This window comes from Dendropsophus ebraccatus, chromosome 4, assembly GCF_027789765.1.
Source record: "Dendropsophus ebraccatus isolate aDenEbr1 chromosome 4, aDenEbr1.pat, whole genome shotgun sequence".
Classification (NCBI taxonomy): Eukaryota; Metazoa; Chordata; class Amphibia; order Anura; family Hylidae; genus Dendropsophus; species Dendropsophus ebraccatus.
The window spans coordinates 6038669-6063570 of NC_091457.1; the positions used below are offsets into that span (position 1 = coordinate 6038669).

A 24902-nucleotide genomic window follows, 5' to 3' on the forward strand; every position below is an offset into this window, starting at 1 on the left:
TGCAGTCATTGACATTAGTCAGCGACTACTCTCTGAACCCATAAACGTTATTTAGTGTGCAGCAGCCAATAGCTTGAGGAGACAACCCCCCACCCCCACAGCCGTTTTCTGTACACAGCTCTCAGTCACAAGGCCTCATTATAAAAGGAACAGAAAGTAACTTTGTACCCGAGATGTCGTCGTCCTCGTTGCGGCTCCCGCGTTCCTCCAGTATGGTTCCAGTTTTCTTCTTGGCCACGTATGGCCGCCCGATGGTCATTTTCCCGGCCCGTTTGGCCCCTTTGACGATCGTTTTGGAAAGGGTCCTGGAAACACAGAACATGGGTTACATCACCCATCATGTGACACCAGGACGGTGTAATGTTCTACAGCAGGGTCCACCCAAACAGTGGGAAACTACAACTCCCATCAGGACCGGACTGGACAGGATTTGTAGTATTTCAGGAGCCAAAAGTTGGAGGACGCTGCTCTTCTATAGGATTTTTATAGGATTATTTAATTCTTGTGCAAACCCGGATCCCCTCCATCATGGGCTGGTTACCTGAATGAGGTGTTCTTCTCCTTTTGCTTTGGTAAGATAATGGGCGGAGCCGCCTGTCCTGCCGCAAAGGCGAAGGTGCTGAAGATGGACACCGGATAGCGGAACTTCATCAGCTGCTTCTTGAACAGATCTGCCATTTCCGGGCTGACCTCCTCGTCGAATGCAACTTTGATTAACTGGGGGGAGAAAGGAAACACAAATATAACAAAAATAACAAACAATTCAGCAGTTAACCAGACACTGGACATTATAGGGTCCGAAGATGGAAACACTGGTATTTTTCACCAGTTTTCCCCCCTGTAGGCTCCATCTCTTATGTTCAGTTGTCTCTGAGCTGCTATCATGGCGCCATACACTGCACACGTGTACAAGAGTGGATCCTGCTCTCCTATATAGCTATAGCACGCCCTCAGAAGCAGCAGGACTGAGGACATTTTAGAGCAGTAAGGAGAAGTGTAAGCTGTGAATCCAGTTCCAAAAGGAATAAAATGTAATAGTTTAGCTATTTTATTTCTGCAGCTCCCACCTCATATTTCAACATTTAGAAGTATAATGAAATCATGGAGGATATTATAGAGCAGTACTGAGCAGTGTAAGCTGTAAACCTAGCCCTGAGCAAGTTATAACTACAACCAGAGAGTTTAGTAGCTTCTCTGTCTTAGTAAGCTCCCTCTTCACCCCCCTCTCTATAGACCTATATTGGCAATAAGGAAGATGCCTCTGTCCTAAGCCGAAGCCCCCTCCTACTTGCAGCATGAAGGACATTATAGGGCTATACTGAGAAGAGTAAGCTGTAAGGATAACCCAGCTCTGATGAGTAAATATAGTACTTCAATCTCCTGCAGTCTTTCAGTCAATTCGCCCTCCCGTCTCCACACCCTTCTACTGGCAGCATGTAACCTGATTCCTCAGTATTATTTCTTATTTCTCAAGACAACCATTTTAGGTTTTTGCAAAGTGAATGATGAGTTTACTGACCACTCACTTTTTTATTCCGTGATGCAGATATTAAAGGGATTAAACAGGACTAGAAAAAAGAAATTGTTTATTGGGAAAGAGCGCCATAGCTATCCTCTAGCTGGTGTCTGGTATTGCACCTTACCTCCACTAAAGAAAATCACACACAAGCTGAGGACATAGGTGGAGCTGTTTCTGGATGACTTTTTCCCCTTTAAATTACGGAGAGGGGGGGGGGGTGACATACTTTGCTGTTGTGTCTGGTTGCTACCTGGAATGTGGCGGAGCGGATCTGGAGCCCCTCCTGCATGTTCTGCTGCAGATGGTTCTGGACATTGATCTTCTTCTCCTTAGTGATGGAAGAGATGGGGACGCTGCGGATCACAGTCTGCTCCCCTACTGCAAGACATAGAAGACAGACACATCAAAGAGCGCCCCCTAGTGTCTTCCTAATCCAACCCCCCCCCCCCTCCCGCCCAGGGGTCACCCAGCTTTCCCAGGAGCAGATAAGCATTACACAGCTGAATAGAGGGTTTATCCCATCGGCCTGTGCAGATCTCCTGCCGCTGGCTCTCCCCCCCTGACATTGACTGATGGCACGCTCCTCTGTGTGAATAGGTACAAGTTGTTCTTGGACTGTGGATAATATACACAGCGGAGGATACACAGAGGTCAATGCTGAATAAATACACAAATAGCAGAATATACACAAACAGCAGCGCTGACCGATCGTGTCCTAATAACCTGCCAATAAACCGCGGCGAGCGTGCGGAACATGAAATACGAGCGCGGCGCAGGGGCTGCGAACAGCTGACGGGGGCCAATTACATCTAATGTGTTACATATGAAGATGCGTTACAGGCGCAATATAATCTACAGGAGACGCCAGAGAGCAGACAAATTATAGCGGTATTCATCTACATGATCTTATCCCTCTATATACCGCCAGACTACAGATAGAGGAGGAGGAGAAAACCAAAACACTGCAACAACTGCCTGCAAAGCATCACACATACATACATACAACGGCCCGGGCAACTGCACACACATACATATATAAAATATAGGGGGCAGTATTCTAGTATTATATTCTTGTATATAGGGGCAGTATTATAGTAGTTATATCCCTGTATATAGGAGCAGTATTATAGTAGTTATATTCCTGTATATAGGAGCCGTATTATAGTAGTTATATCCCTGTATATAGGAGCAGTATTATAGTAGTTATATTCCTGTATATAGGAGCAGTATTATAGTAGTTATATTCCTGTATATAGGAGCAGTATTATAGTACTTATATCCCTGTATATAGGAGCAGTATTATAGTAGTTATATTCCTGTATATAGGGGCAGTATTATAGTAGTTATATCCCTGTATATAGGAGCAGTATTATAATGGTTATATTCCTGTATATAGGGGCAGTATTATAGTAGTTATATTCCTGTATATAGGAGCAGTATTATAGTAGCTATATTCCTGTATATAGGAGCAGTATTATAGTAGTTATATTCCTGTATATATGAGCAATATTATAGTAGTTATATTCCTGTATATAGGAGCAGCATTATAGTAGGTATATTCCTGTATATAGGGGACAGTATTATAGTAGTTATATTCCTGTATATAGGAGCAGTATTATAGTAGTATATCCCTGTATATAGGAGCAGTATTATAGTAGTTATATTCCTGTATATAGGAGCAGTATAATAGTAGTTATATTCCTGTATATAGGAGCAGTATATAGTAGTTATATCCCTGTATATAGGGGGCAGTATTATAGTAGTTATATCCCTGTATATAGGGGGCAGTATTATAGTAGTTATATTCCTGTATATAGGGGCAGTATTATAGTGGTTATATTCCTGTATATAGGGGGCAGTATTATAGTAGTTATATTCCTGTATGTAGGGGCAGTATTATAGTAGTTATATTCCTGTATATAGGGGGCAGTATTATAGTAGTTATATTCCTGTATATAGGGGGCAGTATTATAGTAGTTATATTCCTGTATATAGGAGCAGTATTATAGTAGTTATATTCTTGTATATAGGAGCAGTATTATAGTAGTTATATTCCTGTATATAGGGGGCAGTATTATAGTAGTTATATTCCTGTATATAGGAGCAGTATTATAGTAGTATATCCCTGTATATAGGGGGCAGTATTATAGTAGTATATTCCTGTATATAGGAGCAGTATTATAGTAGTATATTCCTGTATATAGGAGCAGTATTATAGTAGTTATATTCCTGTATATAGGAGCAGTATTATAGTAGTTATATTCCTGTATATAGGAGCAGTATTATAGTAGTTATATTCTTGTATATAGGAGCAGTATTATAGTAGTTATATTCTTGTATATAGGAGCAGTATTATAGCAGTTATATTCCTGTATATAGGAGCAGTATTATAGTAGTTATATTCTTGTACATAGCAGTATTATAGTAGTTATATTCCTGTATATAGGAGCAGTATTATAGTAGTATATTCCTGTACATAGGGGGCAGTATTATAGTAGTTATATTCTTGTATATAGGAGCAGTATTATAGTAGTTATATTCCTGTATATAGGGGCAGTATTATAGTAGTTATATTCCTGTATATAGGGGGCAGTATTATAGTACTTATCATCTTGTACTACAAATACCTAGTGGGTCATGAGGAGTTCCTTTGAAAATGATTCGATAAGTAGTTAGGAATAGGGCGCCCTCTGCAGGAAGGATGTGGGGTCCTCCAAGAATTCCCCCAGTGGCTTCTTCCCTCCCGTCGGGGTCCAGTAAGACTCGTAAAGCTTCACAAACAAACTCTTCTCCGGGCAATAAGGCTGGCCTCAGGATTTTCGGCTGTATTGTGAAGAAAAGACATGAGCACAATGATGATATAGTTGAAGTATTTCATGATCTGGACATCTGGAATTTTGATTAGCGATAAATGATAAAGTCCAGGGTTTAGGTGGGGTAATTGTAGCCTAATAGTGATGACTCCTCTGGGGTCCGGCAGGAATGTGTCAGGCGCTCGCGGGGTCATCAGGCTCAGGCATAAATCACTATACTGTGTTTGTCGCCAAGGAACGCGCAGAACTGCGCAGAATCTTCTGGACAACAAATCTGCTCAAAAGTTTTGAAATTTACCCCCAGTAGCCGTGCTTATCGAACAGTGGACAAGCCCTTTAAGACACTGCCATGGACAGAATAGAGGGATCGCTTAGAGACGGCACTCACCTTCTTGATTGGAGGTAGTCGTCTACTCTCCCGATGTACAGCCTCCAGTGTTTCTAAGTGCATAGCGACAATACCTGCCGGAGACATGAGAGGTTATGGAGAGAGAAGTCACAAGCTCTCCTTACACTGATACAACTGATTACATAGGGGGCGCTGTGGGGTCTGTTCTCAGGACCGTACCTGGGATCATGCAGTGCAGACTCTTGATGTGCTCCTGGGTCACTCCGCTCTCTGTACACACCTTATCAATAAACCTGGTGATAAAGCGGACCACCGAGTTGGCGATATCGTTCTCAGAGTCCTCAAAGCCGCTCTCAGTGTCGTAACTGTCCGCAACACTCCCAGCAATACTATAGTGACAGATACATAGGGATTAGTAATGTAATGTATGTACACAGTGACCCCACCAGCAGAACAGTGAGTGCAGCTCTGCGGTATGATACAGGATGTAACTCAGGATCAGTAATGTAATGTATGTACACAGTGACCCCACCAGCAGAATAGTGAGTGCAGCTCTGGAGTATAATACAGGATGTAACTCAGGATCAGTAATGTATGTACACAGTGACCCCACCAGCAGAATAGTGAGCGCAGCTCTGGGGTATAATACAGGATAGAACTCAGGATCAGTAATGTATATACACAGTGACCCCACCAGCAGAATAGTGAGCGCAGCTCTGGGGTATAATACAGGATGGAACTCAGGATCAGTAATGTAATGTATGTACACAGTGACCCCACCAGCAGAATAGTGAGCGCAGCTCTGGGGTATAATACAGGATGTAACTCAGGATCAGTACAAGATAAGTAATGTATGTACACAGTGACCCCACCAGCAGAATAGTGAGCGCAGCTCTGGGGTATAATACAGGATGGAACTCAGGATCAGTAATGTATGTACACAGTGACCCCACCAGCAGAATAGTGAGTGCAGCTCTGCAGTATAACACAGGACTTTATGTATAGACTATGTCAGTGTATATATAGTAATATATTGATAAGAGGTATTTCTGTATACTGTCTCGGTGCTGGCGTCTGCTTTCCCTCCTCTATAATAAATACTTGCATGTCCGTAGTAACAGGACAGATATTATTCGCCTAGTAAGACTATGAAGCAACACTGATGATCAGACGATTGTGGTAGAGATTCTTTGACTATTTTGTAAGACCCTTGATAGCTCTTAAAAGGCCAAACATTCCATCGCTGCTATCAGGGAAATTCATTGGAGCCATTTATTGTAATTTATTGTGACAATGTGATGTAAACCATGCTGAGGGCTGGTGATGGCTGCATACCTCATGGTGATGGTCCAGGACGGCGGCGCGGCGCAGGGGAACGGCCGGAGAAGGCTCTGCACGTGTTATAGTAAAGGAGGCGACTCATGGTCAAGGAATGATCAACGACAACACAAACAATGAGCTCAGCGCCCTCAGCCTACATGAGAGCCATTGTTTATGGGGCTGTGATCAGACACTTAATCTGAGTGGCGACATGAAGACAAGAGGAACATTCCAATGGGGGTAAACATGTCCTCACATGTGGGGGTCCTGGGTTTAACCCCTCGGGGGCTGGACCTATTTGCAATCATGCAATCACATTCTATGAAACATGGCTCCTGTAAGACTCAAGACATGGAGGGGATGCTGCATTCTACCGCTATCCCAGGCTCCTCCCTCTAGTCACATTTTTCCTCCCCCTCTCATCTGCATGCTCCTCCTCCATCTCATTTGCATTATTCTCCCTGTCCACTGTATTACTCTCCCTCCTCCCCCTTCTCTTCCCCCCCTCCTAATCGCCCCCTCCCAAAACTGAAGGTAAACCTTGGTGCCCAAGGTGCATCTCATCCAGCCCGCACTGAGTTTCACTCCTTTCACTCCTCCGTATCCGCCTCCCAGATTCCTCCATATCAACCTACTCCCTCTTTCTTCTTAACCAACTTCTCCCCCCCTTCTTATCAGTCCCCTCCCCTTCCTTATGAGTCTTCTCTTCACTCTCTTATAAGCCTTCTCCCTCTTGCTTCTTATCCGTCTCCTCCCCACTCCTCAGCTTTACGTGTTATCCATCTCCACTCCTTATGTGTCTCCTCCCCCTTCCTCCTCATCCGTCTCCTCCCCCCCTTCCTCCTCATCCGTCTCCTCCCCCCCTTCCTCCTCATCCGTCTCCTCCCCCCCTTCCTCCTCATCCGTCTCCTCCCCCCCTTCCTCCTCATCCGTCTCCTCCCCCCCTTCCTCCTCATCCGTCTCCTCCCCCCCTTCCTCCTCATCCGTCTCCTCCCCCCCTTCCTCCTCATCCGTCTCCTCCCCCCCATTCCTCCTCATCCGTCTCCTCCCCCCCATTCCTCCTCATCCGTCTCCTCCCCCCCATTCCTCCTCATCCGTCTCCTCCCCCCCTTCCTCCTCCTCCGTCTCCTCCCCCCCTTCCTCCTCATCCGTCTCCTCCCCCCCTTCCTCCTCATCCGTCTCCTCCCCCCCATTCCTCCTCATCCGTCTCCTCCCCCCCATTCCTCCTCATCCGTCTCCTCCCCCCCATTCCTCCTCATCCGTCTCCTCCCCCCCATTCCTCCTCATCTGTCTCCTCCCTCTTCCTCCTCATCCGTCTCCTCCCCCCCTCCTCCTCATCCGTCTCCTTCCTCCTCATCAGTCTCCTCCCTCCTCCCCCTTCCTCCTTATCCGTCTCCTTATCCGTCTCCTTCCTCCTTATCCGTCTCCTTCCTCCTTATCCGTCTCCTTCCTCCTTATCCGTCTCCTTCCTCCTTATCCGTCTCCTTCCTCCTTATCCGTCTCCTTCCTCCTTATCCGTCTCCTTCCTCCTTATCCGTCTCCTTCCTCCTTATCCGTCTCCTTCCTCCTTATCCGTCTCCTTCCTCCTTATCCGTCTCCTTCCTCCTTATCCGTCTCCTTCCTCCTTATCCGTCTCCTCCCTCCTTATCCGTCTCCTCCCTCCTTATCCGTCTCCTTCCTCCTTATCCGTCTCCTCCCTCTTCCTCCTTATCCTCCCCCCTTCCTCCTTCCTCCTTATCTGTCTCCTCCCCCTTCCTCCTTATCCTTCTCCTCCCCCTTCCTCCTTATCCGCTATGAACACCAGTGGAGGGGATCAGAGGAGACCCTGAAATGTATTATTCACCTGTTACCCATGTAGTAGCCCCTACACGCCGGTGTTTTACCTGTTAGTGACAATACTGTTGCTGCCGCTCTCCCAGTCGCCGGTGGCTGATGTCCGCAGCAATTTGTTTTTGCTGGTGTCTAGTGGAACCAGGAGATAGACCATGAGATTGGCAAAGTGTATGGCCTGGCTGAACACCGTACTCTCCTCACTCTGGACCAGCTCATGCTGCTGCTGCTTGCTGAGGGACGGCCATAGGCGCAGCTGCTCCGCTGCCAGGTCCATGACTGTATTCTCCTCCTCTGAGCCGTCCACGCCGTTCTCCTAAGGATGGTGCAAAACAGTCCTGCTCATCACCATATCCATCAATATCTACACAATGTACATATAAAGACTACAAAGCAAGTGCAGGCTCAGCAGTCCATAATATTCATGATATTCAATATTCTGGGTCGCCCACCCGGCAGTGATTGACAGCGGCCTGACCATAGTGCGCACAGTGTTACAATATGATCACCTGGTTGCACTGTAACTCCACCTTCACAGAGCGGGGGCGCCATCAGTCCACGGGCCACGCTGTCAGGCTGTTCCACTTGAAGGAGTAGCAATAAAAACTTTATGTACTGCTGCAGACTTGCAGGGGACCAGAGGCCAGCCGCAGACTTGCAGGGGACCAGAGGCCAGCCGCAGACTTGCAGGGGACCAGAGGCCAGCCGCAGACTTGCAGGGGACCAGAGGCCAGCCGCAGACTTGCAGGGGACCAGAGGCCAGCCGCAGACTTGCAGGGGACCAGAGGCCAGCCGCAGACTTGCAGGGGACCAGAGGCCAGCCGCAGACTTGCAGGGGACCAGAGGCCAGCCGCAGACTTGCAGGGGACCAGAGGCCAGCCGCAGACTTGCAGGGGACCAGAGGCCAGCCGCAGACTTGCAGGGGACCAGAGGCCAGCCGCAGACTTGCAGGGGAACAGAGGCCAGCCGCAGACTTGCAGGGGACCAGAGGCCAGCCGCAGACTTGCAGGGGAACAGAGGCCAGCCGCAGACTTACAGGGGAACAGAGGCCAGCCGCAGACTTACAGGGGAACAGAGGCCAGCCGCAGACTAACAGGGGAACAGAGGCCAGCCGCAGACTTACAGGGGAACAGAGGCCAGCCGCAGACTAACAGGGGACCAGAGGCCAGCCGCAGACTTGCAGGGGACCAGAGGCCAGCCGCAGACTTGCAGGGGAACAGAGGCCAGCCGCAGACTTGCAGGGGAACAGAGGCCAGCCGCAGACTAGCAGGGGAACAGAGGCCAGCCGCAGACTAACAGGGGAACAGAGGCCAGCCGCAGACTAACAGGGGAACAGAGGCCAGCCGCAGACTAACAGGGGAACAGAGGCCAGCCGCAGACTAACAGGGGAACAGAGGCCAGCCGCAGACTAACAGGGGAACAGAGGCCAGCCGCAGACTAACAGGGGAACAGAGGCCAGCCGCAGACTAACAGGGGAACAGAGGCCAGCCGCAGACTTACAGGGGACCAGAGGCCAGCCGCAGACTTACAGGGGAACAGAGGCCAGCCGCAGACTTACAGGGGAACAGAGGCCAGCCGCAGACTTACAGGGGAACAGAGGCCAGCCGCAGACTTACAGGGGAACAGAGGCCAGCCGCAGACTTACAGGGGAACAGAGGCCAGCCGCAGACTTACAGGGGAACAGAGGCCAGCCGCAGACTTACAGGGGAACAGAGGCCAGCCGCAGACTTACAGGGGAACAGAGGCCCGCCGCAGACTTACAGGGGAACAGAGGCCAGCCGCAGACTTACAGGGGAACAGAGGCCCGCCGCAGACTTACAGGGGAACAGAGGCCAGCCGCAGACTTACAGGGGAACAGAGGCCAGCCGCAGACTTACAGGGGAACAGAGGCCAGCCGCAGCCGCCCAGCTCCCCCACATGCAACTCCACAAAGAGTATCTGCCCCCCCTCTCCCCGCTCTTTATCAAACATTCATCTATTACATTAGATACAGTACAGTCTCTTATATTACTACATATATACAGCTCAGCCTCATATATACAGTATATACAGCTATGCCTTATATATACAGTATATACAGCTCAGCCTCATATATACAGTATGTACAGCTCAGCCTCATATATACAGTATATACAGCTAAGTCTTATATACACAGTATACACAGCTCAGCCTCATATATACAGTATGTACAGTTCAGCCCAATATATACAGCTCAGGCTCAGTCAGGTATATACCGCAGGTAGACAAGCGTGTGCCGGTACCTTTGACGCGGGCGTGGTCCCTTGGCTTCCATCTTTCGCAGTCAGGTAGAGCGCCCGCACCTGGCTCTGGACGTCATTGTAGAAGGTGGTCTCCCAGAACTGCTGGTTGGTCCATATGGTGTGGTCCTGGATACAGGTGTAGGCGAACTGGCTGACCCCAGCTGATAGTTTCTGTATGATGAATAGAAGAAGAAGAAGATTTATACAAATATCAGGTCATAAGAAGTATCACACGTTTCATGTGGGAGACACCTGTCACCATAAGCCTCAGCTTCCTGGAGGAGAACAATGCCATCTGCTTCCCGGCCTCTAGATGGCGCTCCAGGCAGGAGAATGTTCCCTGTTCTACCTGCAATACTGAATCATGCTGGAAACAAGTGGCTCATAGAGGGGTCCGCTGCTCGGGACCCCCACCATTATAAGAGAGAACCCCAATGCTAACAACTGCATGATACTCGACTCATACTAAACTCCATAAGCAGAGTCCATAGGAACAGGGACCTCTACGCTCATGGCGGCTGCGCTGATCTAACAGGAGCTGATCATGGGATCCAGGAGTCACCTGATCCCACTCAGCCAATCAGAGGAGGCAATCAAGTGCACTATGGGGAGAACAGAGGGGCAGTTGCCAATAGCAACCATTTATTTATTTATTTTTAAGGTAGGAAACTGGTTGGTTGCTATGGGTGACTGCTCCCCTGCACAAGGATTGATAACTCCCCCCCATGTGGCCCCTGATCTGCCCTCTGAGGGCCCCGGACAAGGTGAGCGCAGCTCTTGGCTCCGGTTCAGACGTCTGCAGCACCTACATCAGTCACGGTTAGACATTATACGGCTCAGTTACCGATAAGGTCGGGTCAAGGAGAGTTGTTGTATAACCGGTGTGAGAACCGCGCGGAATGTGCCGGCAGCTTGTTATGATGGGAGAGATAGCGGATGAATACAGAGATGACCGCCAGGGGCGCCCCTGACCATAAAGTTATGGGGGACACTGAGCGCACCCCACTGCTGGTCATGGCGCTTATATATAGGGATGGACCTCATCTGTGGCGCCCCCTAATGTGTGGGGTGTGTATACTGGTGTGTATGATATAGCAGTACTGGTGTGTATGATATAGCAGTACTGGTGTGTATGATATAGCGGTACAGGAGTGTATGATATAGCGGGACAGGTGTGTATGATAGAGCGGTACAGGAGTGTATGATATAGCGGTACAGGAGTGTATGATATAGGGGTACAGGCGTGTATGATATAGCGGTACTGGTGTGTATGATATAGCTGTACTGGTGTGTATGATATAGCGGTACAGGAGTGTATGATATAGCGGTACAGGAGTGTATGATATAGCGGTAGAGGTGCGTATGATATAGCGGTAAAGGTGTGTAAGATATAGCAGTACAGGTGTGTATGATACAGTGGTACAGGTGTGTAACATATAGCGGTACAGGTGTGTATGATATAGCAGTAGAGGTGTGTATGATATAGCGGTACTAGTGTGTATGATATAGCGGTACAGGTGTGTATGATAGAGCAGTACTATATGTATACAGTATATTTGTACTATGTATCTGTGGGATCTTGGATATCCGAGAGCAGAGCGTTACTCTAACATTTCCCAGCAGCTGTCAGGGGGCGGCCATGATTTCCGGTGACAGGTAACACGACCTTTGTGCCACTAATTTTACATAAACCTTGTAATTAATTTAGCATTTGGCAGCGCGGCAGAATGTGCTAAAGATACGAGGATTAGTCCAATGGGATAAACATATTCTGCATTGTTTGTGGATTATCCTGCTCCGAATCCAGGCTGGAGGTCTGCGGTGCCGCTCCGGCTCCTCCGGCAGTCCGACGTGCCGCTCCGGCTCCTCCGGCAGTCCGACGTGCCGCTCCGGCTCCTCCGGCAGTCCGACGCGCAAATACAGCTCCTCTGGCAGTCTGACGCGCCGCTTCGGCTCCTCCAGCAGTCTGCGGTGGCCCTCTGGGTCCTTCAGCAGTCCGATGTGCCGCTCCCGGTCCTTCGGCAGTCCGATGTGCCGCTCCGGCTCCTCCGGCAGTCTGACACACCCTGCTCCGCTTCCTCCGGCAGTCTGATGTGCTGCTCTGGGTCCTCCGGCAGTCTGCGGTGCCGCTCCGGGTCCTTCGGCAGTCCGATGTGCTGCTCCGGGTCCTCTGCCAGTCCGATGTCCTGCTCCGGGTCCTCCGGCAGTCTGCGGTGCCGCTCCGGGTCCTCCGGCAGTCTGCGGTGCCGCTCCGGGTCCTTCGGCTGTCCGACGTGCCGCTCCGGGTCCTTCGGCTGTCCGACGTGCCGCTCCGGGTCCTTCGGCAGTCTGATGAGCCGCTCTGGCTCCTCCGGCAGTCTGCGGTGCCGCTACGGATCCTCCAGCAGTCCAGACTCTGGTGCGGCTTCCTCAGCAGGGGGCGTCCTCTGCATTCACCTCATATGTACTAACTTCACAGCAAGGGAATACAGTAGAGCGCCACCTAGAGGAGGAATCAGACCGGACTGGATGAGTGCTCATCCACCAGCTCCGGGGCCCCGACTCCTCCACCAGCACTAGAGAACAATGAGAAGATTTCAGGAGACAATAATGGGAAACATCCCGCTCCTCAGGATCGCCAGGATTGCGTCTGGTTTTAATAAGAATTCCAGCGATTCCAGCAGAATCCGGCAGAACTTCACATTTTTCTATGGAATGGAATGAATGATATTTCTGCTCCAATATACCGCAACATGTTTTCGTGTTTGCTGGCGGAATATCAGGGGTTAATATGGAAACTGGTGGGATGTCCCCTAGTTGCAGAAGCCAAGAAAGTGGCAACGTGACGCCTCTATATATATCATGTATACATATATACTGTACACTGTGGCCCCTGAACACAACAGGATGCATATATACATATACACACACACACTGGCCGTGGCCATGCGCCCCCCCCTCTTGTATTGCTGTGTCACTCTGTGTCCCCCCTATAATGCTGTCACCCCTTATACTGCTGTGTCACCGTGTCCACCACTGTATTGCTGTGTCACTCTGTGCCCTCCCCTCGTATATTGCTGTGTCACCCTGCACCCCCCCGTATATTGCTGTGTCATCCTGTCCCCCCGTGTGTTGCTGTGTCACCCTGCACCCCCCCCTATATTGTTGTGTAACTGTATCCCCCCTCTCTATATTGCTGTGTCACCCTGCATCCCCCCCCTGTATTGCTGTGCCACCCTGCGCCCTCCCTGTATTGCTGTGTCACCCTGTGTCCCCCCCTCTGTATTTCTGTGTCACCCTGCGCCCTCCCTGTATTGCTGTGTCACCCTGCGCCCTCTCTGTATTGCTGTGTCACCCTGTGTCCCCCCCTCTGTATTTCTGTGTCACCCTGCATCCCCTCTCTGTATTGCTGTGTCCCCCTCTGTACTGCTGTGTCAACCTCCCCCCCCGTATTGCTGTGACACCCTGCGTCCCCCCCGTATTGCTGTGTCACCCTGCATCCCCCCTCTGCATTGCTGTGTCCCCCTGCGCCCCCCCCGTATTGCTGTGCCACCCTGCATCCCCCCCAATGCTGTCCCACTCTGTGTCCCCCCTTGTATTGCTGTCACCCTGCGTCCCCCCCTGTATTGCTGTGTTTCCCCCCACTGTATTGCTGTGTCCCCCTGCGTCCCCCATTGCTGTGTCCCCCTGCGTCCCCCCCCCCCCCGTATTGCTGTGTCCCCCTGAGGTCCCCTCTGTACTGCTGTGTCACCCTGCGTCCCCCCCCCTGTATTGATTTGTCCCCCTGCGTCCCCCCCTGTATTGATTTGTCCCCCTGCGTCCCCCCCCTGTATTGCTGTGTCACCCTGCGTCCCCCCCCGTATTGCTTTGTCCCCCTGCGCCCCCCCTGTATTGCTGTGTCACCCTGTGTCCCCCCCCTGTATTGCTGTGTCACCCTGCGTCCCCCCCTGTATTGCTTTGTCACCCTGTGTCCCCCCCCCCCGTATTTCTTTGTCACCCTGCGCCCCCCCCCTGTATTGCTTTGTCCCCCTGCCTTCCCCTCTGTATTGCTGTCCCCCCCCTGTATTGCTGTGTCACCCTGCGTCCCCCGCTCTGTAGTACTGTGTCACCCTGTGCGCCCCAACCCCTGTGTTGCCGTCAACCTGCGCCCCCCCCCTCCCCCCTATATTGCTGTGTCACCCTGCGTCCCCCTCTATATTGCTGTGTCACCCTGCGTCACCCTCTATATTGCTGTGTCACCCTGCGTCCCCCTCTATATTGCTGTGTCACCCTGCGTCCCCCTCTATATTGCTGTGTCACCCTGCGTCCCCCTCTCTGTATTGCTGTGTCACTGTGTCTGGGTGCGGAGCAGCTGCCTCGGCTGGGGGGGGGTGCTCACCAGTCAGCAGCCATAAATCTGAGGCTGCTGACACTCCATGGCGGGAGGAATGTGCCTCCTCATCCAGGCTCTGTCCTCACTCCGCAGGCTCGGCTCCCATCCCTCCTCTGGTTAGTTACAGTGCTTTTCTCGCTCGGAGCGCATTGTTCTGGGGACGGCGGGTGGTTGTGATTAATTTGCACATATTATTAGGCTGATGGGGAAATAACTGTACAAATATTCTGGACCCGGGACAGATCCGCCCCCCCCCTTGGGGACTACAACTCCTATCATGCCCCAACACCCCCCTTCCCCACTAATGGTGATGGTCTAGGCAAGAATACTGTGGCTATACCCCGGGTGGTCAGAAAACCACCCCTCGTCCCCCCGGCCCAGCCGCCAGCCCTCGTCCCCCCGGCCCAGCCACTAGCCCTCATCCCCCCGGCCCAGCCACCAGCCCTCGTCCCCCCGGCCCAGCCGCCAGCCCTCGTCCCCCCGGCCCAGCCGCCAGCCACAAGGTGTGGGGCCAGGGGTGATCCTCAATCTACAGGCCATCCCACCACCCCCTAACAGGGGGGCACCGGACCATGAGACACATGTGGGTTGACTCCCCATACTGGGCATACATCAGCAGATACTCTGGTAATGGTGTCTAGGACACAGCCTGTAACCGTCTACAGATTGTTACATTAGCTGCAGTATACAGATACACAGAGCCTGCCACTAATAGTTTTACAGCAGTCATAAAGTGAGGCACAGTGACCCAGACAATAATAACCATCACTATGTAACTAATGGTTGTGTTTATGTTGGAGTCTGCTTCCATGACACGCCCGGCACAGGACCTGGCAGCCGTCTCCGTGTACCCGCCAGAAGACTGGCAGCCGCCCCTGCCAGCCCAGCCAGGTAAATAGTCTACAACCTGCTCATACATATTAACAAGCCCATAAAACTGCAGGTGTGAACAACAATGAATAGTTATCATCCTATTACCGCATAGCAGACATACCGGAGCGTGGCGTAACCTCAGCCAGCCACCACGCTCTACACGTATAATACCGCTATACTGACCCTATGCTTATAATACCGCTATACTGACCCTATCGCAGAGCCGTCCCATGGCCCCCGTTCCCTGACTGTGCGCGCCTGCGGGGTTGGTGGCCACTGACTGGCGCGGTGTGGACTTAGTGTAGGGACCCATGTGTATCAGATACCGGCACGAGGTACATGGGGCAGTATGGCTTGATCAATTCATACACAAAATTCTGATGTGTTTTTTATTTAGCCTAGCGGCACTAGTATCAGCCATAGGTGTGATGTGCAGCTCTCTGTTTCTTCCCTGAACCGCATTATAGTAGTTATATTCCTGTATATAGGAGCAGTATTATAGTAGTTATATTCCTGTATATAGGAGCAGTATTATAGTAGTTATATCCCTGTATATAGGGGCAGTATTATAGTAGTTATATCCCTGTATATAGGGGCAGTATTATAGTAATATATATCTGTATAAAGGGAGCAGTATTATAGTAGTTTTATCCCTGTATATAGGAGCAGTATTATAGTAGTATATCCCTGTATATAGGAGCAGTATTATAGTAGTTATATCCCTGTATATAGGGAGCAGTATTATAGTAGTTATATTCCTGTATATAGGGGGTAGTATTATAGTAGTTATATCCCTGTATATAGGGGGCAGTATTATAGTAGTTATATTCCTGTATATAGGAGCAGTATTATAGTAGTTATACGTATGGTGAGAGTTCCGGCCGGCACTAACTACAAGGTACACCCAATGTGGGAAACCCGGGACTGGAGTATATAGCACACAGACTGTATCCAAACCGTGGAGTGGCGGTGCAGAGACAAAAAAGGCAGGATAAATGAACAAGGATCCTAGCCCGACGAAGCGCCTCTGTAGGCGTGAAACATTTTGTTGCTCCTGCTGAACACACCTGCTTCACCATCTCCCCTCTCCCCGCCTAGCCTACTCTGATGTATCGGAAATAAACCACTTGCATCTTCAGTCCGGTGAGTGCGAGACTCTGTTTCTTGATCCTTGTTCAGTATTATAGTAGTTATATTCTTGTATATAGGAGCAGTATTATAGTAGTTATATTCTTGTATATAGGGGTAGTTATATTCTTGTATATAGGAGCAGTATTATAGTAGTATATTCCTGTATATAGGAGCAGTATTATAGTAGTTATATCCCTGTATATAGGAGCAGTATTATAGTAGTATATTCCTGTATATTAGAAGCAGTATTATAGTAGTTATATCCCTGTATATAGGGGGCAGTATTATAGTAGTTATATTCCTGTATATAGGAGCAGTATTAAAGTAGTTATATTCCTGTATATAGGAGCAGAATTCTTAACTTTCAATGACAGGGGCCGCATTATTGAGAACAGGACCATCTCTTCGGGCAGACATGGTAAAGATGATTGACTTACAAGGGTTGACAGACACAAGGGGAATGAGACTGCCCCTGACCCATATTAACCCCCCAGTGACCGGGTCACACAAGGCCAGACTGCCTCATTAACAAAACACTGGGGGGTACAAAGTACTTGACTACTCTCCTTAGGATTGGAGGTCAAAGTCAATATGGACAAAGTCCTCCAGGGACCAGACTCAGAATATCTTCCTGTCACCACTAGTATGTGATGGTGAGTATGTGGAATCCGCGACATCCAACCTATGGTTTACACAGTTTCAAAGGTTTCGAGGTTTTCCATGACGTCCGGTAGTAAAGTAAAGTTGATCTCACATTTCATCTGAACACAAGAGACGGCAGGAATGTAAGGAACTCCGGACAGGAAGATTAAAGCAGATCTGTGCTCAAAAATAAACACACACAATTGCTTCGAGCAACTCTAGTCCTCTCCCTGTTGGCCTGTAATGTCTCTCATAAAAGAGGCCAGGAAGTGACTAGTAAACTGCAACTATTCATATTCTATTTTAATCCAGAGCTGCACTCACTATTCTGCTGGTGGGGTCACTGTGTACATACATTACATTACTGATCCTGAGTTGCATCCTGTATTATACCCCAGAGCTGCACTCACTATTCTGCTGGTGGGGTCACTGTGTACATACATTACTGATCCTGAGTTACATCCTGTATTATACTCCAGAGCTGCACTCACTATTCTGCTGGTGGGGTCACTGTGTACATACATTACTGATCCTGAGTTACATCCTGTATTATACTCCAGAGCTGCGCTCACTATTCTGCTGGTGGGGTCACTGTGTGCATACATTACATTACTGATCCTGAGTTACATCCTGTATTATATCTCAGAGCTGCACTCACTATTCTGCTGGTGGGGTCACTGTGTACATACATTACTGATCCTGAGTTACATCCTGTATTATACCCCAGAGCTGCACTCACTATTCTGCTGGTGGGGTCACTGTGTATATACATTACATTACTGATCCTGAGTTACATCCTGTATTATACCCCAGAGCTGCACTCACTATTCTGCTGGTGGGGTCACTGTGTACGTACATTACATTACTGATCCTGAGTTACATCCTGTATTATACTCCAGAGCTGCACTCACTATTCTGCTGGTGGGGTCACTGTGTACACACATTACATTACTGATCCTGAGTTACATCCTGTATTATACCCCAGAGCTGCACTCACTATTCTGCTGGTGGAGTCACTGTGTACATACATTACTGATCCTTAGTTACATCCTGTATTTCTTTTATTAAAATTTTAAACATAACAATAAATAAATACAGAAATAACACCCCATATACCATATCTGACCAGAACAAGACAATAAATAGAAAAATGAAACCATAACATAAAGCACCGGTCCATCCCCGCACTCATTCCTCCACACAGACAACCCATATACCTATATACAATATATACACCCATATACCTATATACAATATATACACACAATATAAACTATTTAGCTAAACATATTAATAAACTATATACACTACTATATACAAACCTATATATACACTACTATATACTATACACCTATAAACACACCTATATACACCACTATATATACACCTATATAACTAACTAAATGTGAACCCCCTGGCCCAGTTGCATTGTGCACAACCTAATACCACAGACATAACTCTACTCAACCCAACACCAACTAAACAAGACATCACTACACAAATAAACTAAAACTAAACAACACACAATACAAAATAATAACCTACAACTAAACAATACATATGATATTTTTAAATATTTTTTTAATTTTTTTTTTTTTTTTTTTTTTTTTTGGGCCCTGAGCTGGTCCCGCATCCCATGCCCCCAGTACATGATCACGGACGTCCATGAACCAGCCCAGGATTTTATATATATATAAAAAAAGTCCCAACAAAGTCCCACAGAAGCCCCCTCCCCCCTTTTACCCACCACCCAACCTATCACTAAACCCGAACCCCAGGTGCAAACAAAACATATATAATATATACAGTATATACAATTTATACAAACATACAAAGATAATCACAAAGACAATCACAATACACAAACTTTTGAAAAAATATATAACATACTAAACCCAACAATAATGAGACTTCTCAGCCCCACACACAGCCCGAAAGCCCAAGATCAGCGCCTGCAAGCCCTATACTCCAGTATCTCTACAGCACAAAACAAAAGACTAAGGTGCCAGCATCAGCCCACCACCAGGAGAGGAGACGCAGGCTAAGGAACCTTATAGGCAAAGCCCCTCCATAGACAAGAGGCCCTACCAGCTCCCAGCCTCTCGTACTCCAGAGAGCGCACCTTCACCAGGTCACCGAGTGTGCCCCTAACCACCTCATCCACAGGGAGGATTTTACGCTGCGTCGACACTAAACACCGTGCACTCCACGTGTGGTACCTGACCATTATGCTGACTAGGAATAAAGTGCTCCGGTCCCAACCACCAAGGTTTCTGAATGCTCCATAGGCCCATTCCGCATAGGAGAGACGGGCCAACCTGGGCCACCCGATGGAAGCGCCCACCCTGTTGTAAACCTCTGTATTAAAGGGACAATGAAGCAGAAAATGCTCCATGCTTTCCAGCATGCCTCCACACTCTTCCCGGGGACATCCCCGATCCTCAGAGCTCCTGCACTTCAGATTGTCCCTCACATACAGTTTCCCATGGAAGCAGCGCCAAGCCAAGTCCCAAAACTTCAAGGGGATCCTGATGGAATTCAATAGGCCCAAACCAACCTCCAGATCCCGACTTGGGCAATCCTTGAGCGCCAGCGGTTTTTGGAAATGGGACGACAGGACCCTATTGTCAAGGAATTTCCTCGACAGAGTCCTAATCTCCCACATCCCCAAACCCCACCGACGAATGACCTTCAGAACCAGGGTAGCATAAGCCGGAAGATGCCCGTGTGGTGTGCGGAGATCCTTCACTTGCCCTCCTGTCTCCCATTCCTGGAAGAAAGGCCGAAACCATCCCCTACAGGAGAATACCCACGGAGGAGCCCTCTCTTTCCAGAGGTTTGCAATGTTGGTCTTAAGAAAGGTATTCACCAGGAACACCACGGGGTTGACCATACACAACCCCCCTTGTCTCCTCGTACGGTAAGTAACCTCCCTCTTGACTAGGTTCAGTCTATTCCCCCATAACAGTTGGAAGAACACACTGTAGACCCGAGTCCAGAGAGGTTCTGGCAAAATGCAAACACTGCCCAGATATATCAGCAAAGGGAGCAGGAATGTTTTGATCAGGTTAACCCTTTCCCTGAGGGTCAAAGACCAACCCTTCCACTGATCCACCCTCTGAGCAGCGATCTTAAGCCTGCTGTCCCAGTTTTGTTTGGGGTAATCCCCTTGGCCGAATTCGATGCCGAGAACTTTTGCAAACTCCTGGGGCTCTGGAAGGGTGTCCGGGAGATCAAATCCAGGATCTCCACCTCCCAGCCAGAGACTCTCACACTTATCCTGGTTGATCTTGGACCCAGATGCCTCTGAGTAGCGCTCCACCTCTGACATCACACACCGCACCCCCTCTTGCGAGGAGACGAATATGGTGACATCATCGGCGTACGCTACCACCCTCAGAGTGGAATCCGGCACCGCAGGGTCCATTCTCACCCCTGCCAACGGTCCACAATCAATCCTCCTAAGGAAAGGATCAATTGCAAACACGTACAACAGTGGGCTCAAAGGGCAACCCTGACGGACACCAGACCCAACCTCAAAAGAGCGGCCAATCCAACCATTCACAAGCGGGAAACTCTCTGCCCCTGTATACAAGGTCTTAAGCCAATCAACAAAAACCCCCGGCAGGCCATATCTCAGAAGAACAGACCAGAGGTACTCATGGTTAACCCGATCAAACGCTTTTGCCTGATCCAAGGACAGCAAGTACCCCTTCCAATGACCCGCCCTACCCTGCTCCACAGCCTCCCGGACACCGAGCACAGCACTAAAGGTACTGCGGCCTGGAACAGAGCAATGCTGGGCCCTCGAAAGGAGCTGGGGTGCAAACTTCACCAGCCGATTAAACAGCACTTTTGCCAGAATCTTTCTGTCCGCATTGAGAAGCGCTATGGGACGCCAATTCTCAATGCGGGACGGGTCTTTACCCTTTGACAAGATGATCAAGGCTGACCTCCTCATTGACCTCGGCAGAGTGCCCGAGGAGAGACACTCATTGAATACCTCAGTCAAGAGGGGAACCAAAGTGTCCTTAAAGGTCTTATAGAACTCAGATGTTAAGCCATCTGGACCGGGTGACTTCTTGAGGGCAAGACCATCAATAGCCACCCTGACTTCCTCTTCTTGGATCATCTCTGTCAAAACGTCAAGAGAGGGGTCTACCCCTGGTTCAGGGACGGTTTCAGTCAAGAAAGCTGAGGCCTTATCCCGATCTAGATCTTTCCTCCCCAAGAGGTGCGAGTAAAAGGATCTGACGACCTCCAGGATCCCCGATCTGGACCTTTTCAGGGATCCTGTACTATCAATCAGTCCTGAGACGATTTTACTATTCACTGACATCTTGCAGTTTCTGTAAGGGTCGGGCGAGCGGTACTTCCCGTAATCCCTCTCAAAAACCAAAGATGCGTGTCTATCATACTGGCACCTCAGTAGCAAGGCTTTCACTCTGGAGATATCATCACGACTACCTCCAGTCGAGACAAGACGTTCAAGTTTCTTCCTCAGGCCCTGGTACAGGCGATACCTGTCCAGACTCCTGAGGCTCGAGAGCTGGCGGAAGAATCCCGCAACCCTTTTTTTGAACATCTCCCACCACTCTGACTTACTGCTACAAAGGCCCAGCAATGGTACCTGGCTCTGAAGAAAATCCTCAAAGGACTGTCTTATTTCCGCTTCTTCCAAGAGAGACGAATTGAGCTTCCAGTAGCCTCTACCCATCCGGGGGGTCTCTGTAACATTCAGAGAAAACAAAATTAAACAGTGGTCGGAGAACTCCACCTCAACAACGGACACCGCTGAAGAGACGGCTTCCTCCTTTAAATAAAACCTGTCTATCCTGGACCTACAACTACCCCTATGATAGGTGAATCCCGCGTGGCCTGGTGTATGCCGGATGTGAACATCCACCAGGCGAGCCTCACTAGCTATACTATTCAGAGCGACGCCATCATAAGTCAGCTTGTCTCTGGAACCTCCCCTATCCTGGGGCCTCGTGACAGCATTGAAGTCCCCTCCAAAGACCACCTGCCGACTTGTAAAAAGATAGGGCTTGATCCTCATAAAGAGACACTTCCGATCCCACTTGGACTGTGGACCATAGATGTTAATAAGGCGAAGTTCTTGTCCCTTCATGAGGACATCTAGAATCAGGCACCTCCCCATTTCTAACTCAATAACCCGTCGGCATTCTACCGGTGCGGCAAAAAGTACCGCCACCCCGCTATACGGCTCGGCCGCAAGAGACCAGTAGGAGGGCCCATTCCTCCATTCCCTTCTGGCTTTAAATATAGATGACAAGTCTGTTAGCCTGGTCTCCTGCAAAAAGAAAATATCAGCATTAACGTGGGCAAAATAATCATAGGCCGCAAATCTAGCCGTATCTGACTTAATGCTGGCTACATTAATGGAAGCCAGCGTCAACGGAGAGGGTGCCGCCATCATGAGTGATTGAGTTAGACAGCTTTCTTTTTCCCACTATCCTTTCCATCCTGCCCGCCACCTTCCTCATCTGACGATGGTTTACCCCTCTTTAGTGAAACAGATGTATCCATGTCCCCTTTATTTACCTTTTCCTCGTCCTCTGACCCTGGGCAGATCCTCCCCCCAAAGGAAATACGTTCCCCAGGGAGAGAGGATTCGACGTCCCCTGCAGGCCCCTCCGTCATCGCACCAACCAGAACCTCACCCTGTGCCTCCTGCACCTCTGAGGAGGAAATATCCTGGAGGGTTTGGAACCGGTTTGAGAGACCAATCAGAGGGAGGATGGTTGTACCTTCCTTTGGCATCTGGGGGGTGGGAGAAGATCTTACATCCCCCCTTTTCTTATTCTTTTTAGTACCCCGCTTGTGCTCCACCCATCTCCCACTATCCTCATCCGCGCTCTCACCATGGGAGGACAGTGCGGAGATGGCCCCTTCTTCTTTCCGAATCCTCCAGATCTCCTCATCCAGATCACTGTCCCTCAGAGCCTCAGCAGTAAGATTGGCCTCAGGGATGAGGTCAGAGGTCATCACAGTTGCGCAAGGCTCCTGAGACTCCCCCATCTCCCTCTCCCTTTGGCGCTTATCCCGACGCCTCAGTTGGGCTGGCGTCTTTTGCTTACTTTTCTTCCTTGGCTCTTTTACTCCTTCACCTCCGTCAGCTGCCCCCCCAGTAGATTCCTCCTCACGACCTTTCTCCACCGGGGTAACAACTGCGTTGGCAAAGGAACGAGGGCAGCGACTGAATGGGTGACCTAAGTCACCACACAGGTGACACCTAATCTCCGCACAGGATGCAGCGTGATGACCTATTTCCCCACACAACGAGCACTTCAATACCGTGCACCTAGCACTGAAATGTGTGGGGTCACCGCACCTGTGACAGAGCTTCGGCTGACCCTGGTAGAAGACCTGGATTCGATCCCTTCCTAGGAAGGTGGCAGATGGTATGTGGGTAACGGTGTTTCCTGAATACCTAAGTTTGACCATAAAGGTCCAAGCCCCTGACCAGATGCCATATTCGTCCCTGTTCTTTTTTGGGACTTCCACCACCTCTCCATACCGGCCAAGCCACGTCATGATGTCAATACAAGAGAGTGATTCGTTACGGGTTAAAACGGTCACTCTCTTGACGTTATTTTGGCGAGACACCGCCTGAATGGCAAAGTCTCGCCAGCCGGGCTCATCCTTTACCAGCTCGTAGTTCGACCAAAAAAGCTCAAGCCCCTCCGGCCGAACAAAGCTGATATCGAATTCAGGGGTACCAAAGGGATGTATCAAGGCAAAGATGTCGGTTGCCTTGAAGCTCATCCTCAGCAGGAGCTCAACAACTTTAGATCTTGGGGGACATGTATCACTGCCTCTCCACCTCAGACGGACCACATTCCTTCGGACACCGCCTGGCCCGGCTGTTGGGAGAGACCACACAGTTTCCCTACCCCTTTCCTCTCGGAAGGCTGTAAGGCCATGCCTTTCTATCAAGAAAGACAGATCAACCTCCCTACCCTCTACATTGATTGTTCTCTCCCCTCTCTTTAAGGCCTGCAGAACACGTCGATGCAAATCACCATCCCCAGGGCCCGAGGACGAGGAAGGCCCCCCACTTCCCCCAGCGGCGACATTTGCATAGCTGCGTACCGCTGCTGCAGCCGCTGGGGGTGCAACTGGACCAGGCCCTATGCTCCCACCACTAATCTGTGCCCCTTCACCACCCTCCTCCACATAATCCATACCCACACCAATACCACCTGTCACACTGCCCCGACCACCCTCCAAAGCCCCAGACAGATTCCTCCCCACATTCACTCCTCCCTTCCCCCCAACATTGATTCCCCCATTCACACTGGGTGGACCAGTGTGTTCTGGAACAGAAACAGATTTTGTACCATCAGCGTCATTGGGTACCAGGACCGGAGCCACCTCCACAGGACAGGCCACTGGTCCCTTAAGAAAGGACCGAACAGCCTGCCTGGACTGTTTAGAGGCAGCCCCTGCCCTATTTCTGCTGGTACCCTCTGCCTCATCAGTACTAGAGTCCTCCGCACAATCTGGTCCAGCAACTCCAATACAAAACAATGGCTTTAGTCTAGTCTTTCTTTTGGGAGGCGAAGGCATCCTAGCCCCGGCAGCATCCCGACGACGACACCGCTGCTCCAAAGGAACAGCAGTGCCAGCGCCAAGCGCCACCGGAGCTCCCGCAGCTGACACCGGCACACAGCCGCTCCCCCCTCCCATCAGGGAGCAAGCTGATGCACCAGTGCCTTTAACATTACTGCCCACCGCTGGGCCACCTCTCCTGCCACTGCCCGCTGCTGGGCCAATATCGCTGTCCGAC

General features: G+C 49.8%; 1 protein-coding gene across 4 annotated transcripts in view; it reads right to left on the minus strand.

Moving 5' to 3' along the window:
- SBF2 (SET binding factor 2) overlaps positions 1 to 24902 on the minus strand; it is a 155439-nt gene that overhangs the window by 26360 nt on the left and 104177 nt on the right. For all 4 annotated transcript variants that reach the window (XM_069965033.1, XM_069965032.1, XM_069965031.1 and 1 more), the window contains exons 18-25: positions 10093 to 10263; positions 7885 to 8147; positions 4901 to 5070; positions 4721 to 4794; positions 4147 to 4342; positions 1770 to 1897; positions 542 to 717; positions 169 to 305 (exon numbers count right to left, since the gene is read on the minus strand). In XM_069965033.1, coding sequence (XP_069821134.1) covers positions 169 to 305; positions 542 to 717; positions 1770 to 1897; positions 4147 to 4342; positions 4721 to 4794; positions 4901 to 5070; positions 7885 to 8147; positions 10093 to 10263 — 1315 coding nt within the window. The remainder of the gene's footprint in view (positions 1 to 168; positions 306 to 541; positions 718 to 1769; positions 1898 to 4146; positions 4343 to 4720; positions 4795 to 4900; positions 5071 to 7884; positions 8148 to 10092; positions 10264 to 24902) is intronic.